Source organism: Salvelinus sp. IW2-2015, linkage group LG15 (genome assembly GCF_002910315.2).
Source record: "Salvelinus sp. IW2-2015 linkage group LG15, ASM291031v2, whole genome shotgun sequence".
NCBI lineage: Eukaryota > Metazoa > Chordata > Actinopteri > Salmoniformes > Salmonidae > Salvelinus > Salvelinus sp. IW2-2015.
This window is the reverse complement of record NC_036855.1, coordinates 9536502-9549936: the sequence shown is the minus strand read 5'-3', so window position 1 is coordinate 9549936 and position 13435 is coordinate 9536502. Positions and strand designations below refer to the sequence as shown.

The following is a 13435-nucleotide window of genomic DNA, read 5'->3' as shown; positions in this document are numbered from 1 at the left end:
GAGAGAGTGTGTAGGAGTGTGTAGGGGAAGTAAAATGGAGGGTATTGTTCTGAAGAGTAGCCTAAAGTTGAGAAGTTTGCCAATGGATTGGTAATCAATGCACAATGAGCGCCATGAGTCCTTCGCAAGGTTGTGTAACAACTATAATCACTAATTCAAGAGAAAATTAGAACTGTACAGGTAAGGTCAGAACAGGTGTCTTGTTAATGTACAGTAACTGTTGCCAGAACCAGAGTATCCTGTATTGTTTCTAGGCTTGAGGCATTCAGCGGGCCACTTTGTTTCCTCCCTCCTTATTCTCCATCTCCTCCCTGTCTCCCCTCGTAGCCAACGTCTGCGACGACGACATGCTGCTGTGCCAGAATGGAGGCACCTGCTTCCAGAACCAGAAGTGTCTGTGTCTGCCAGAGTACAAGGGCCTGCTGTGTGAGCAGCTGCTCTGTGAGGGAGAGAGGGGCTGCAGCGGTGCCTCTGCCTCCTACCTCAACCTGGTTGCCATGCTGAGTTGCCTTCTAGCCAACACCCTGCTTAGACTAGTCACTGCTTGCTGAGCTACACCCGGCACAGCTGGAGTACACCTGGCTACATTTTTGGGACCCGCCATTCGCAGTGCTTAGCTCAGTCTAACTGTGCTGTTGCATTCTGGGAGAGTGTTTGAGGGCTCCAGCCCCCCTGTCACCTTCGCCACGATGAGACAGAGAGAGTTACTCTCTCTCTATGAAAGCCAGTGCTGAAAGAACTTATACCAAAAAAACAAAATCACTATCTTAGAAAAGTTTAGAGCGAATTGTATTGTCGTACATCTAAGTTTGTTCTCACTGAAATACTGCACTTACCCAACTTGCTTTCTGAACAGAGATGGCTGTAATCACTGCTGAGGCCTACTAATGCCAAGTTTATCTTACTCTCAAATTCACATTTCCTTACTTTGCTGCATAGTTTATTTGTTTCCTGGAACAATCATTGAACTGAAAAGTGGAGAAAAAGTAAACTTTTTTTTTTTTTTTACCAGAGTTGATGTTTCAGTAGCTTGTGGTGGAGAATCAATTGTCACATGGAAATCATGAAGCAACGAGAGAGAGTATAACCTATCCAAATCAAACAAATCTATGTATGAATATTTTTTTGTAGAAATTGTTATTTTTGTTCCAAGTAAACGTTATCATTCTGAAGAAAATGACCCATGATGAGCTTTTTATTATTGTAAACCTTCCTGAGAATGCGACTGTTAGATGATGTTCCTGATGCCATTGCATACAGACAGTTGAAGGAATAAAGCCTGAAGGTCTGAAAGTTGAAGAATTCAGTCCAAGGTTTTATCCAACACACACACACACACACACACACACCAACACACACACACAACACAACACACACACACACACAACACACACACACACACAGCCCACACACACACAACAACACATCACACACCCACCACACACACCACATAATAGGTGGAATATAATACTTCTGGAGGAACACCATTTCTGGAACCCTCGCTTTAGATATTTATTTGACTTGTGTCTTACATTAACGTTGAGATCACAAACGAGCCATTATCACGTATGTCTCTAACAAAACATGTACAATGCTAGAGCTACAATTAGGTGGCTTGATTTAGGTCACAATATGAAACCATGGCATTGATACTACAAGTTATGAATATGAAACCATGGCATTGATACTACAGTAATTATGATATGAACCATGACATTGATACTACAGTATTATGATATGAAACCATGGCATTGATACTACAGTATTATGATATGACAACCATGACATTGATACTACAGTATTATGATATGAAACCATGACATTGATACTACAGTATTATGATATGAAAGCTGACATTGATACTACAGTATTTATGATATGAAACCATGACATTGATACTATCAGTATTATGATATGACACCATGACATTGATACTACAGTATTATGATATGAAACCATGACATTGATACTACAGTATTATGATATGAAACCATGACATTGATACTACAGTATTATGATATGAAAACATGACATTGATACTACAGTATTATGATATGAAACCATGACATTGATACTACAGTATTATGATATGAAAACCATGACATTGATACTACAGTATTATAGATATGACACCATGAACATTGTACTACAGTATTATGATATGACCAATGACATTGCTACTACAGTATTATGATATGAAACCATGACATTGATACTACAGTATTATGATATGAAACCATGAACATTGATACTAAGTATATGATATGACACCATGACATGTGATAACTACAGTATTAATTGACTGTCATTGATATAAGTATTATGATATGAAACCCATGACATTGATACTACAGTATTATGATATGAAACCATGACATTGATACTACAGTATTATGATATGAAAAGCAATGCCATTGATACTACAGTATTATGATATGAAACCATGACATTGATACACGTATTATGATTGAAACATGACATTGAATACTGACAGTATTATGATATGAAACCATGACATTGATACTACAGTATTATGATATGAAAGCATGACATTGATACTACAGTATTATGATTTTCTATGTATCCTTATCCTGAGCATCAGAAACCTGGTATGCAAGGGATATCATTACTGGATATTTGTTATGAAATTCTGTTTTGAAACTGTGCATATGAAATGTGAGAGCCCATATCCAAAATGAACAAGATTCCAGCTCTGGATTTTAGCAGCCAATGATTTGTTGGATGACAGTTGTGAAGCACAAAATAAGATTGAGAGACACTACAAATCCTCAATGGAAGAAGAGCACCACAGTCAGAAAATAAGGTATGCAAAATCTTCTATTTTGTGTTTGTGATTTTCCCAAAAATCTATCTTGGTTTAATAAAATGTATATGATAGAGAGCTTATTAATTAATGTGTACATTTGTACTCATTCCTAGAAGCATGACACATGTTAGGTCTTCCCAGTTAGCCATCGGAACAACAGCTATTTTTGGGTAAGAACACACTGATCCTCCAGGGAATAGCAGTGTACTGATACTGAATGGTAAGTGGTGAGGGGCAACGTTCATTTTAAATTCAATTATCCCTCTGATTAACTTTGCAGGATCCTCTGCATGTGCTTTATGTTTGTTCGGTAGACTTTTAGGTATGGCTCTTAAGATTCAGCATGAATAAAGAATTTAATTTGGAATTAACAATACTAACTTTGCTATGTGGTCATTTGGCCAACTCTAAAACAAATAATGCATCTTCTTCATGCACAATACTACTCTTTCTCTTATAGTACAACAGCATCAGTCTCACTTGAAATATCTTCAACTACTACAACAAGGGGGTAAGTAGACACTCCTATGGGCAGTGCTTGACTTGGGCAGGAACTCACCAGAGCTGAGTACCGCCACCTAAAATGTTCTACTGCTTGAGCTCCTGCTCCTCTTATAGAATATTAGCTCGAAAGTATTGTGGAGCTCCTGCACCTAAATATAAACAGTAGCAGTACCCAAAATGAGTACCGGCACCTACAGTATTTCAGTCTAAGTCAAGCACATGCTATTAACTCTGGGTGTCCAGTTCCCTTCTTGACTTTCTCTTCCACTAAATGATATGTTTAATATTCAAGCACTATGGCTATTATTGACATTTCAGAGTCAGGGATCAATCGATCATTGGGAAAGGAAAGAAAATGGATGTCAAAGAAACCTGGAGACAAATAAAAGTAGAGGTCACCTCTCCTGACAGGTGAGTCATTCAATGTACTTTCAGTAATGTAAAACCTCATTTCCATTCTTGGAATTAAATAAAAAACTATTTTTTAGATGTGTCTACACACAGCACAAATGTATGAATCCAAGGTAACAGTTAATTCACTGTGTTTGCGAACATAAAATTATGAATTCCTGAAATCTAATAGAAAAAGAAAAGCAATATGCCAAATGTAGAAGATAGTATTTTCTATGATCATGATTCTCTGTATCTGACTTCCTCAGACACTGCAGAGCTGGAGAGCAGACGTTCTGACAGCGACGTCGTGGTTGGCACCCATCACCTGGGAGTGCACCTTCAATTTAGACATCATTGACAACATGTATCAAAAACTTCACTATAGCAACTACGATTTTTGCTGTTGGAAAGTAAATACATATTATTTACATGAAGTTTCACCAGCGCTGGGGAGCTGAGGCGCTCAGCCAGCTTGTCGCTGCAGTTCACCTATCTTACTACTATGAGAGCCGGGACAAGTTCCTCTACGAACGCAGACCTGCCTCATTATCCTTTGTGCCCCTGAATGAGGGGGACTTCTACTATGACGGAGCAGTGTTTGGAGGGACTGTGGAGGAGGTCCACAAGCTGACTAGGACATGCCAGGAGCATCTGGACAGAGACAGGGTTAATGGCATAGAGGCAGCGTGGCAAGAAGAGAACCATCTCAACCGCTACCGTATCTACAACAAACCCACCCGGCTGCTCTCCCGAGTACATATATGGGACTACAGAAAGAGTCATGATGCACCTGAGATCAAGGTCATAAGGCTGGCCTCTGTCATGAAGAATAACGTAGAAATACGACAATGTAAAAATGTAGAGGGTCAATAACCTCAGTTTTGGATGAAAAAAAACGTGAAATACAAATTATTTTAAACAGAGGTCGATCAACTTTGCTCTTATGCCCAATATTATTTTGAACTTTGTTTTGTAAGTTCGCTTTTTTCATTAATATTTTGTTGTATTAGGGCCACAAAGACAACAGGCAGAAATGTTATAACGACTGAATTGATTAATTAAAGATGATCTACCACCACCAATGTATTTTGTCAAACTGAATGCGTTGGTCAAATGTTGTTGGTATAGTCAGAGCCATACAATTGTACAGTGCCTTCCGAAAGTATTCATACCCCTCGACTTATTCCACATTTTGTTGTGTTATAGCCTGAATTCAAAATTGATAACATGTCATTGTTTTCTCACCCATCTACACACAACACCCCATAATGACAAAGTGAAAACATGTTTTTAGAAATGTTTCCAAATGTATTGAAAATAAATACAGAAATATCTCATTTACATAAGTATTCACACCCCATTTCTATGACACTCCAAATTGAGTTCAAGTGTATCGAATTCCCTTTGATCAACCTTGAGACGTCACTACATCTTGATTGGAGTCCACTTGTGGCCAATTCAATTGTTTGGACATGATGTAGAAAATCTGTGGAAAGACTTGAAGATTGCTGTTTACCGCCACTCCCCATCTAACCAAACAGAGCTTGAGAAGATCTGCAAGGAAGAATGGGAGAAGATCCCCAAATCCAGTGCAAAGCTGATACAAACATACCCAAGATGACTCAAAGCTGTAATCACAAAGGTGCTTCTACAAAGTATTGACTCAGGGGTGTGAATACTTATGTAAATGTCATATTTCATTTTCAATAAATTTGCTAAAATGTATAAACATTTTCACTTTGCCATTAAGGGGTATTGCGTGTAGATGGGTGAGGAAAACAAATATATATAATCAATTTTGAGTTCAGGCTGTAACAACAAAATGTGGAATAAGTCAAGGGGTATAAATACTTTCTGAAGGCACCGTAGTTTACGCTGTACTAGAGCCTACTAAATTCTGTATTGTACCTTTAAGACGTAGCTACTGAAATCGTCATATCCATGCGCCCATTCAATACCAGCGAGTATTGAAAAAGAAATGAGCATGTGGAAATGTGTGATACGAAATTAACTTTTTATGTAGCTGATTGTTGTAAAAGCGGTAAAGACTTGGTAATAGTTTGTGGTAATTATTCCGGTGCATAAAATGTATCGTGTTATCTGTTCTAAGTGGTTTATCTCCGGCGTGTCCTTGACTGTGGGAGCGGCTATTGGTGCGTCTCTGAATGGAGATTCGACGAATAGATGCATACATCCGAGCCATGGATTACTCAATCGAGTACCCGTTATTCCTATTCCAAGTGTGGACGCAGCAACCGACCTTACCACGTACCAAGGAGGCGGTCAAATGGTAGGGTCCCGATCAACAGCTGCAATGAAGTACGGCTTCCCATCTCTCGCCAATATCAAGACGAGGGAGTCCTACGTGACATCTTATGATCCCAGAAACAGGACCGCTGCATGGGTTATAGAGCAACTCAGTCCTGATGGCTTGACTGGACCTTCAGATAGGAAATTGTGCGACTTTAAAGAGGATGATACGGTGCACGTATACCACAGGGCTACCAATGCAGACTACAGAGGCAGTGGATTTGACAGGGGGCATTTGGCAGCAGCTGCCAATCACAAATGGAATCAAAAGGCAATGGATGACACGTTCTATCTCAGTAATGTCTCACCACAGGCAAGTCATGTATTGTGGGGAAACATGGCATATTAGGCAATGTGAAGATGAATAAGTGTTACACAGTGTGCGAGTGGTAAAGGTGGCAATAAAAGTGTGCAGTTTAAAACACTAATGATGAGTCAAAAAGGCTTCAGAATCCCATGTAGCTACACTTCCAGAGCAAAGTGCATGAATCAATGAATGGCTGTTCAAGAAAATCAAGTTTATTTTATTCACCTCTTGTCTTCCCCTAGAACCCAAATTTAAATCAAAATGCATGGAACAACTTGGAGCAGTACTGCCGTTCACTTACCAAGCACTACATGAATGTGTTTGTGTGCACTGGACCACTTTATCTGCCCAGGTGAGTGCCATTCACATAGTGATCTGCTTTTGCAAACAGGCATTATGCAAGCATCATGATCTGTGTGAATGGGGTCCAAGGTGAGAATGATACAGAAGTCATAACTGTTCCTTCTCTTTGCTTATAGACAGGAACCAGATGGGAAAATGTATGTGAAGTACCAGGTGATGGGGAGGAACCATGTGGCGGTCCCCACCCATTTCTTCAAGGTGGTGATCCTGGAGAAGCAGAGGGGAGAGGTGGAGCTGCGCTCGTATGTGATGCCCAACACACCTGTGGATAACAAGATTCCTCTGGAGCGCTTCCTGGTGCCCATCGAGAGCATTGAGAGAGCCTCAGGACTGCTCTTTGTACCCAACATTATGAAGAGGACAAACAGTCTGCTGGCTATCACTGCTGGAGGCAAATGAGTCTAGTCAGCTCTGTGTAGTGTGATGGGTCTGGTTCATTAGGGCACACTGTAGCAAAACATTTTTTAGAATTGAAAACAAACATTTTCATTGGACAGTACTGACCCGGTTCACTCTATTTTTAAGAGTTTTCTTCCATTTTTGTCTGCTGAACACAACCTTGGTCATTCAGCTCTGTGTAGTGTGGTGACCATCCTCAGTAAGGATTTACATGTGACTGCACCAAACTCATCTGCTTTGTCAATGTAGTGCTTATCTTGCATTGAATTCAACAAAAAGGGAAACAATCCAATTATTGTCCAGTAGGATGTGATGCTAATAAATATTTAGGAGCATTAGACTAGTTCTGAATGATTCTTGCTTATTATTTTTGACTATCCAAAGGGAACACGCATCTTCACATTAAATAAGCTGTTCCATCTGAAAAGAGTGGGGCTGGCCCTGATACAGAGATACTGGAAAAGGACAAAGCAGAAACGGCATACTGTAGAAATGCTGAAGGCAGGGCTTACACTTTCTAAAGTACTGCTCATTTTTTCATCGAGGATAGGTGAGGACTGTTTTTTTCTACTAGTCTTGGTCTTATTACTGTACCATTCTAGTGATGAAAACATGTCAACCCCTTGATAAAAAGAAAACATTCATATTTCTGTGCATTTTGGTGTGGCAGAGCCACAGAACATACAGATACAGGCGAAGAGCCAATATGTTTCATAGGGAATCATATCAGCCCTACTTGTAACATATCTGCACCATTCTGGATGCTTAAATTAATATCAGGTGTTCTCTCCTTCCTACACACATTGAACCACAGAAAATAGTATGCACAGAGACTTCACCACATGTCTGCAGTCCACATTGCCCATGGCTTCTGTAAGATTCTATAAAAAGTTTACAATGAGTTCATGTATGTAAGTCAATGTATGTACATACGTCCCTGTAAGTTCCTAAACATGTACAGTAAATCCCCTCCACCTTCCACTGTATTTACTTGAGGGCAATTCTACGGTAACGAAATTACAGTAAGACTAAAATGTATGCCAAACAAAAACCATTGATTTCAAAGTTTAACAAACCATACAATACCACTTTTAACAATTTACACAGTAAAAAAAAAAAAAACACTTACTGGAAAAACTGTGGAGATGGAAAGTTAGGTAACAGAATTACAGTAAAATCTCCCTCACTTTTATTCTGTTACCAAACTTTGAATCCGCACAGTTCTTCCTGTAAATGTGTTTTTGGAAAAACTGTTGAAAGTAGTCCGTGCGCATAGAGTTAGTTCTATGGTTTGTTAAACTTTGAAATCAATGTTTTTTGTTTGGTATGCATTTTAAAGTGAAAAACCGGAGTATCTGAGAGTAATTCCATTATCATGGAATTGCCCTTGAGCTGCTATTTGTCATGCCGGGTTATGTTCTGTGTACCTGGCTCAGGCTGGCTTCTCAGACCCCTTGAGACTGTAGTGTCTTTTAGAAGGGACAGAGCTGGAATGCTCCAGAAAATCACGAGGATTAACTTATACTAAACAGATAATTATGCAAGACATGCTTAGGAGCACAAGACATCGCAGCACAAGGAGTAGGCCTATCATTCAATATGATGGATGTGTAGCTTTTGGAACTACTGCCATTTCTCCAGCAAAACGCAACCTGAAGGTACGCTTTATGTTGATGTTTTCCATTTAGAGAATGACTGACCTGCAGTGACACATTATTATGGTAATTGGGGTGGGTGGCAGCATACAGGCATATTTAGCTAAGGGAACTGAATGAAATATGACATGCTTCAGAATACAGCAAGGATTGTTGTTTAATATAAGTCCTGGAATTGCACACAGTGAGATACTGTTACTGTTTTCATATTTTCCTGTCTGAACACTTCTTTTACAACAGATGAATAAGCTCTAATATACAGTTAGAATGGATTTGACTTCACAACCTATCCTTATATGTCTCATGTATCATTTCTCCTTAGGGAAACTGAACATCTGAACAAAATACATATTGGGGAAAGGGAAGCACATCTGCTTAGCAACATACTAGGTAGGCAGAGACCCCAAACTCTCCCTGAAAATGATAATACTGACCTCGTATTATCCGCAAGAAGACATGTACGGGATTTATCATTGAACGCCTTGTCCTGAATGTTCAAACTCATTGAGATCAGAGACCTTCGGAGGTAGAAGTAGAAGAATGATCAAATGTGTGGCTCTGTCAGAATGTATGCTGAGGTACCATGGGGTATGTGATGTGTACCCCGCTGGATGATATGTGCAATGTGTCTCTGCTGCTGTGGAGAAGAAGGAATAGGCCAGTGGAACTGTCTGAGTTCCCACAGGCTGCATATGAGGGCTATCAGAAATATTCTGGACTGAATTACCCTCCCACCTCTGGGATGATGTCTGGTCAACAGCCTACCTGCAACAGTGATCAGAGCATTAACAGTCTAGATAAGAATCCCGAGTCTACTCTGTATGGATAATAACAGATCACTAAGATGCGCATTTGTCTTTCAGTGTTTTTGGTCAATTGGTGCTTATATTGGTCCTATTTCACACATGTATTAGTGTGCATTATACATATGTGAATTGGAATTTTTTTATTTTATTTTATATATCCCACTGAGACACCCTCGGAGAGTGGGGTCGCAACCAGGAATCAGCCATTATTGACGGTGACCCTGTAGCAATTATGGTTAAGTGCCTTGCTCAAGGGATCAGACAGACCATCACCTTGTCGACTCGGTTATTGGCCCAATGCTTTTAACCTGCCGGTGGTACCTACAAGTGTGTATTAATACGAATGCGTAAATTGGTGCAAAAAAATTATGAACATGTATGTAATAGGAGCATCTGCTAATCAAATGTAAAATGATTTTTTTTTTATATATCCCAGCTCTCCATGAGACATCCTAGGAGAGTGGGATGTGTATTAATTCTAGATTCATCCCAGTGGACAAGTGATGTCATTAGTTTCTGGTTTCTTGTTGATGTCCATTCAACCAAGTTTGCCTTCTGCTTGTTTTGTGCATACTAATGGTTTAATTACTGTACTTGCTTTATACCACTAGGTGGCAATATTTATATAAAATGTCACTGATCAATGACAGCATTTCAGTTTGTAAAAATAAATACCACATGAGAAACACTACACGATTAAATTAGCGAAATAAATCTTTAATTGTAGTTGCATTTCTACATAAAATTACATACATGTTTTTTACTTTTACGATGGTAGGCCTATTCTTGTTACCATTTACACACATAAAATTATTATTTTAACATTCATAGAAATGTTTACAGGAGTTTGCAGTAACAACATGGCAAAAATATTGTTCAGTATTATATAGGGCAAGGAAAAAGGAAAGAGAATAATTTTGGTCACTCTCTTGCAAATTGTTGGCAAAACGTCCCTAAAAGAACTGGGAGACAACGAAGATGCACTATACTGTGAACTGATCTGTGGTTTCTATTGCAGTGCAGTATATATTATTTCCTTTCAATAAAATAACACCAAAGCAGGAAGACACACCTTTCGCTTTGAAAGAGAAAATCATTGCTCAATCACATTGCTATCAGAATGCAGATGTTCTATACCTGCAGCACATTGCTATCAGAATGCAGATGTTCTATACCTGCAGCACATTGCTATCAGAATGCCACGATGCTTCGTATACCTGCAGCACATTGCTATCAAGAATGCAGATGTTCTATACCTGCAGCACATTGCTATCAGAATGCAGATGTTCTATACCTGCAGGACATTGCTATCAGAATGCAGACCATGCAGCCACATTGCTATCAGAATGCAGATGTTCTATACCTGCAGCACATTGCTATCAGAATGCAGATGTTCTATACCGCCAGGACATTGCTATCAGAATGCAGATGTTCTATACCTGCAGCACATTGCTATCAGAATGCAGATGTTCTATACCTGCAGGACATTGCTATCAGAATGCAGATGTTCTATACCTGCAGCACATTGCTATCAGAATGCAGATGTTCTATACCTGCAGGACATTGCTATCAGAATGCAGATGTTCTATACCTGCAGCGACATTGCTATCAGAATGCAGATGTTCTATAACTGCAGGACATTGCTATCAGAATGCAGATGTTCTATACCTGCAGCACATTGCTATCAGATGCAGATGTTCTATACCTGCAGCACATTGCTATCAGAATGCAGATGTTCTATACCTGCAGGACATTTCTATCAGAATGCAGATGTTCTATACCTGCAGCACATTGCTATCAGAATGCAGACCTGCAGCACATTGCTATCAGAATGCAGATGTTCTATACCTGCAGCACATTGCTATCAGAATGCAGATGTTCTATACCTGCAGCACATTGCTATCAGAATGCAGATGTTCTATACCTGCAGCACATTGCTATCAGAATGCAGATGTTCTATACCTGCAGCACATTGCTATCAGAATGCAGATGTTCTATACCTGCAGCACATTGCTATCAGAATGCAGATGTTCTATACCTGCAGCACATTGCTATCAGAATGCAGGTTCTATACCTGCAGCACATTGCTATCAGAATGCAGATGTTCTATACCTGCAGCACATTGCTATCAGAATGCAGATGTTCTATACCTGCAGCACATTGCTATCAGAATGCAGATGTTCTATACCTGCAGCACATTGCTATCAGAATGCAGATGTTCTATACCTGCAGCACATTGCTATCAGAATGCAAGATGTCTATACCTGCAGCACATTGCTATCAGAATGCAGATGTTCTATACCTGCAGCACATTGCTATCAGAATGCAGATGTTCTATACCTGCAGCACATTGCTATCAGAATGCAGATGTTCTATACCTGCAGCACATTGCTATCAGAATGCAGATGTTCTATACCTGCAGCACATTGCTATCAGAATGCAGATTTCTATACCTGCAGCACATTGCTATCAGAGTGCAGATGTTCTATACCTGCAGCACATTGCTATCAGAATGCAGATGTTCTATACCTGCAGGCACATTGCCATCAGAATGCAGATGTTCTATACCTGCAGCACATTGCTATCAGAATGCAGACCTGCAGCACATTGCTATCAGAATGCAGATGTTCTATACCTGCAGCACATTGCTATCAGAGTGCAGATGTTCTATACCTGCAGCACATTGCTATCAGAATGCAGATGTTCTATACCTGCAGGACATTGCTATCAGAATGCAGATGTCTATACCTGCAGCACATTGCTATCAGAATGCAGACCTGCAGCACATTGCTATCAGAATGCAGATGTTCTATACCTGCAGCACATTGCTATCAGAATGCAGATGTTCTATACCTGCAGCACATTGCTATCAGAATGCAGATGTTGTATACCTGCAGCACATTGCTATCAGAATGCAGATGTTGTATACCTGCAGCACATTGCTATCAGAATGCAGATGTTCTATACCTGCAGCACATTGCTATCAGAATGCAGACCTGCACACATTGCTATCAGAATGCAGATGTCTATACCTGCAGCACATTGCTATTCAGAATGCAGATGTTCTATACCCAGCACATTGCTTTCAGAATGCAGATGTTCTATACCTGCAGCACATTGCTATCAGAATGCAGATGTTCTATACCTGCAGCACATTGCTATCAGAATGCAGATGTTCTATACCTGCAGCACATTGCTATCAGAATGCAGATGTTCTATACCTGCAGCACATTGCTATCAGAATGCAGATGTTCTATACCTGCAGCACATTGCTATCAGAATGCAGATGTTCTATACCTGCAGCACATTGCTATCAGAATGCAGATGTTCTATACCTGCAGCACATTGCTATCAGAATGCAGATGTTCTATACCTGCAGCACATTGCTATCAGAATGCAGATGTTCTATACCTGCAGCACATTGCTATCAGAATGCAGATGTTCTATACCTGCAGCACATTGCTATCAGAATGCAGATGTTCTATACCTCAGCACATTGCTATCAGAATGCAGATGTTCTATACCTGCAGGACATTGCTATCAGAATGCAGATGTTCTATACCTGCAGCACATTGCTATCAGAATGCAGATGTTCTATACCTGCAGCCACTTGCTATCAGAATGCAGATGTTCTATACCTGCAGGACATTGCTATCAGAATGCAGATGTTCTATACCTGCAGCACATTGCTATCAGAATGCAGATGTTCTATACCTGCAGCACATTTCTATCAGAATGCAGAACCTGCAGCACATTGCTATCAGAATGCAGACCTGCAGCACATTGCTATCAGAATGCAGATGTTCTATACCTGCAGGACATTGCTATTCAGAATGCAGATGTTCTATACCTGCAGCACATTGCTATCAGA

General features: G+C 39.9%; 2 protein-coding genes and 1 long non-coding RNA gene across 3 annotated transcripts in view; all 3 read left to right on the top strand.

Annotated features, from left to right (window-relative positions):
• The window catches only part of ntng2a (netrin g2a), an 85264-nt gene extending 83964 nt beyond the window's left edge, over positions 1 to 1300 (top strand). The window contains exon 8 of the mRNA XM_070446915.1: positions 328 to 1300. Within this exon, the coding sequence (XP_070303016.1) occupies positions 328 to 551 (224 nt within the window). The 3' untranslated portion in view covers positions 552 to 1300. The remainder of the gene's footprint in view (positions 1 to 327) is intronic.
• A 1285-nt stretch (positions 1301 to 2585) lies between these two features.
• LOC111974971 (uncharacterized) lies at positions 2586 to 4747 on the top strand. The gene is made up of 3 exons (XR_011480990.1): positions 2586 to 3338; positions 3650 to 3742; positions 3991 to 4747. It is a non-coding gene; the product is annotated as an uncharacterized lncRNA (long non-coding RNA).
• Positions 4748 to 5688: 941 nt separating this feature from the next.
• On the top strand, positions 5689 to 7446 carry endog (endonuclease G). The gene is made up of 3 exons (XM_024003168.2): positions 5689 to 6347; positions 6584 to 6693; positions 6821 to 7446. Exons 1-3 carry the CDS (start codon positions 5811 to 5813, stop codon positions 7101 to 7103), a joined length of 930 nt encoding a protein of 309 aa, XP_023858936.1. The 5' UTR covers positions 5689 to 5810; the 3' UTR covers positions 7104 to 7446.
• Positions 7447 to 13435: the final 5989 nt, after the last annotated feature.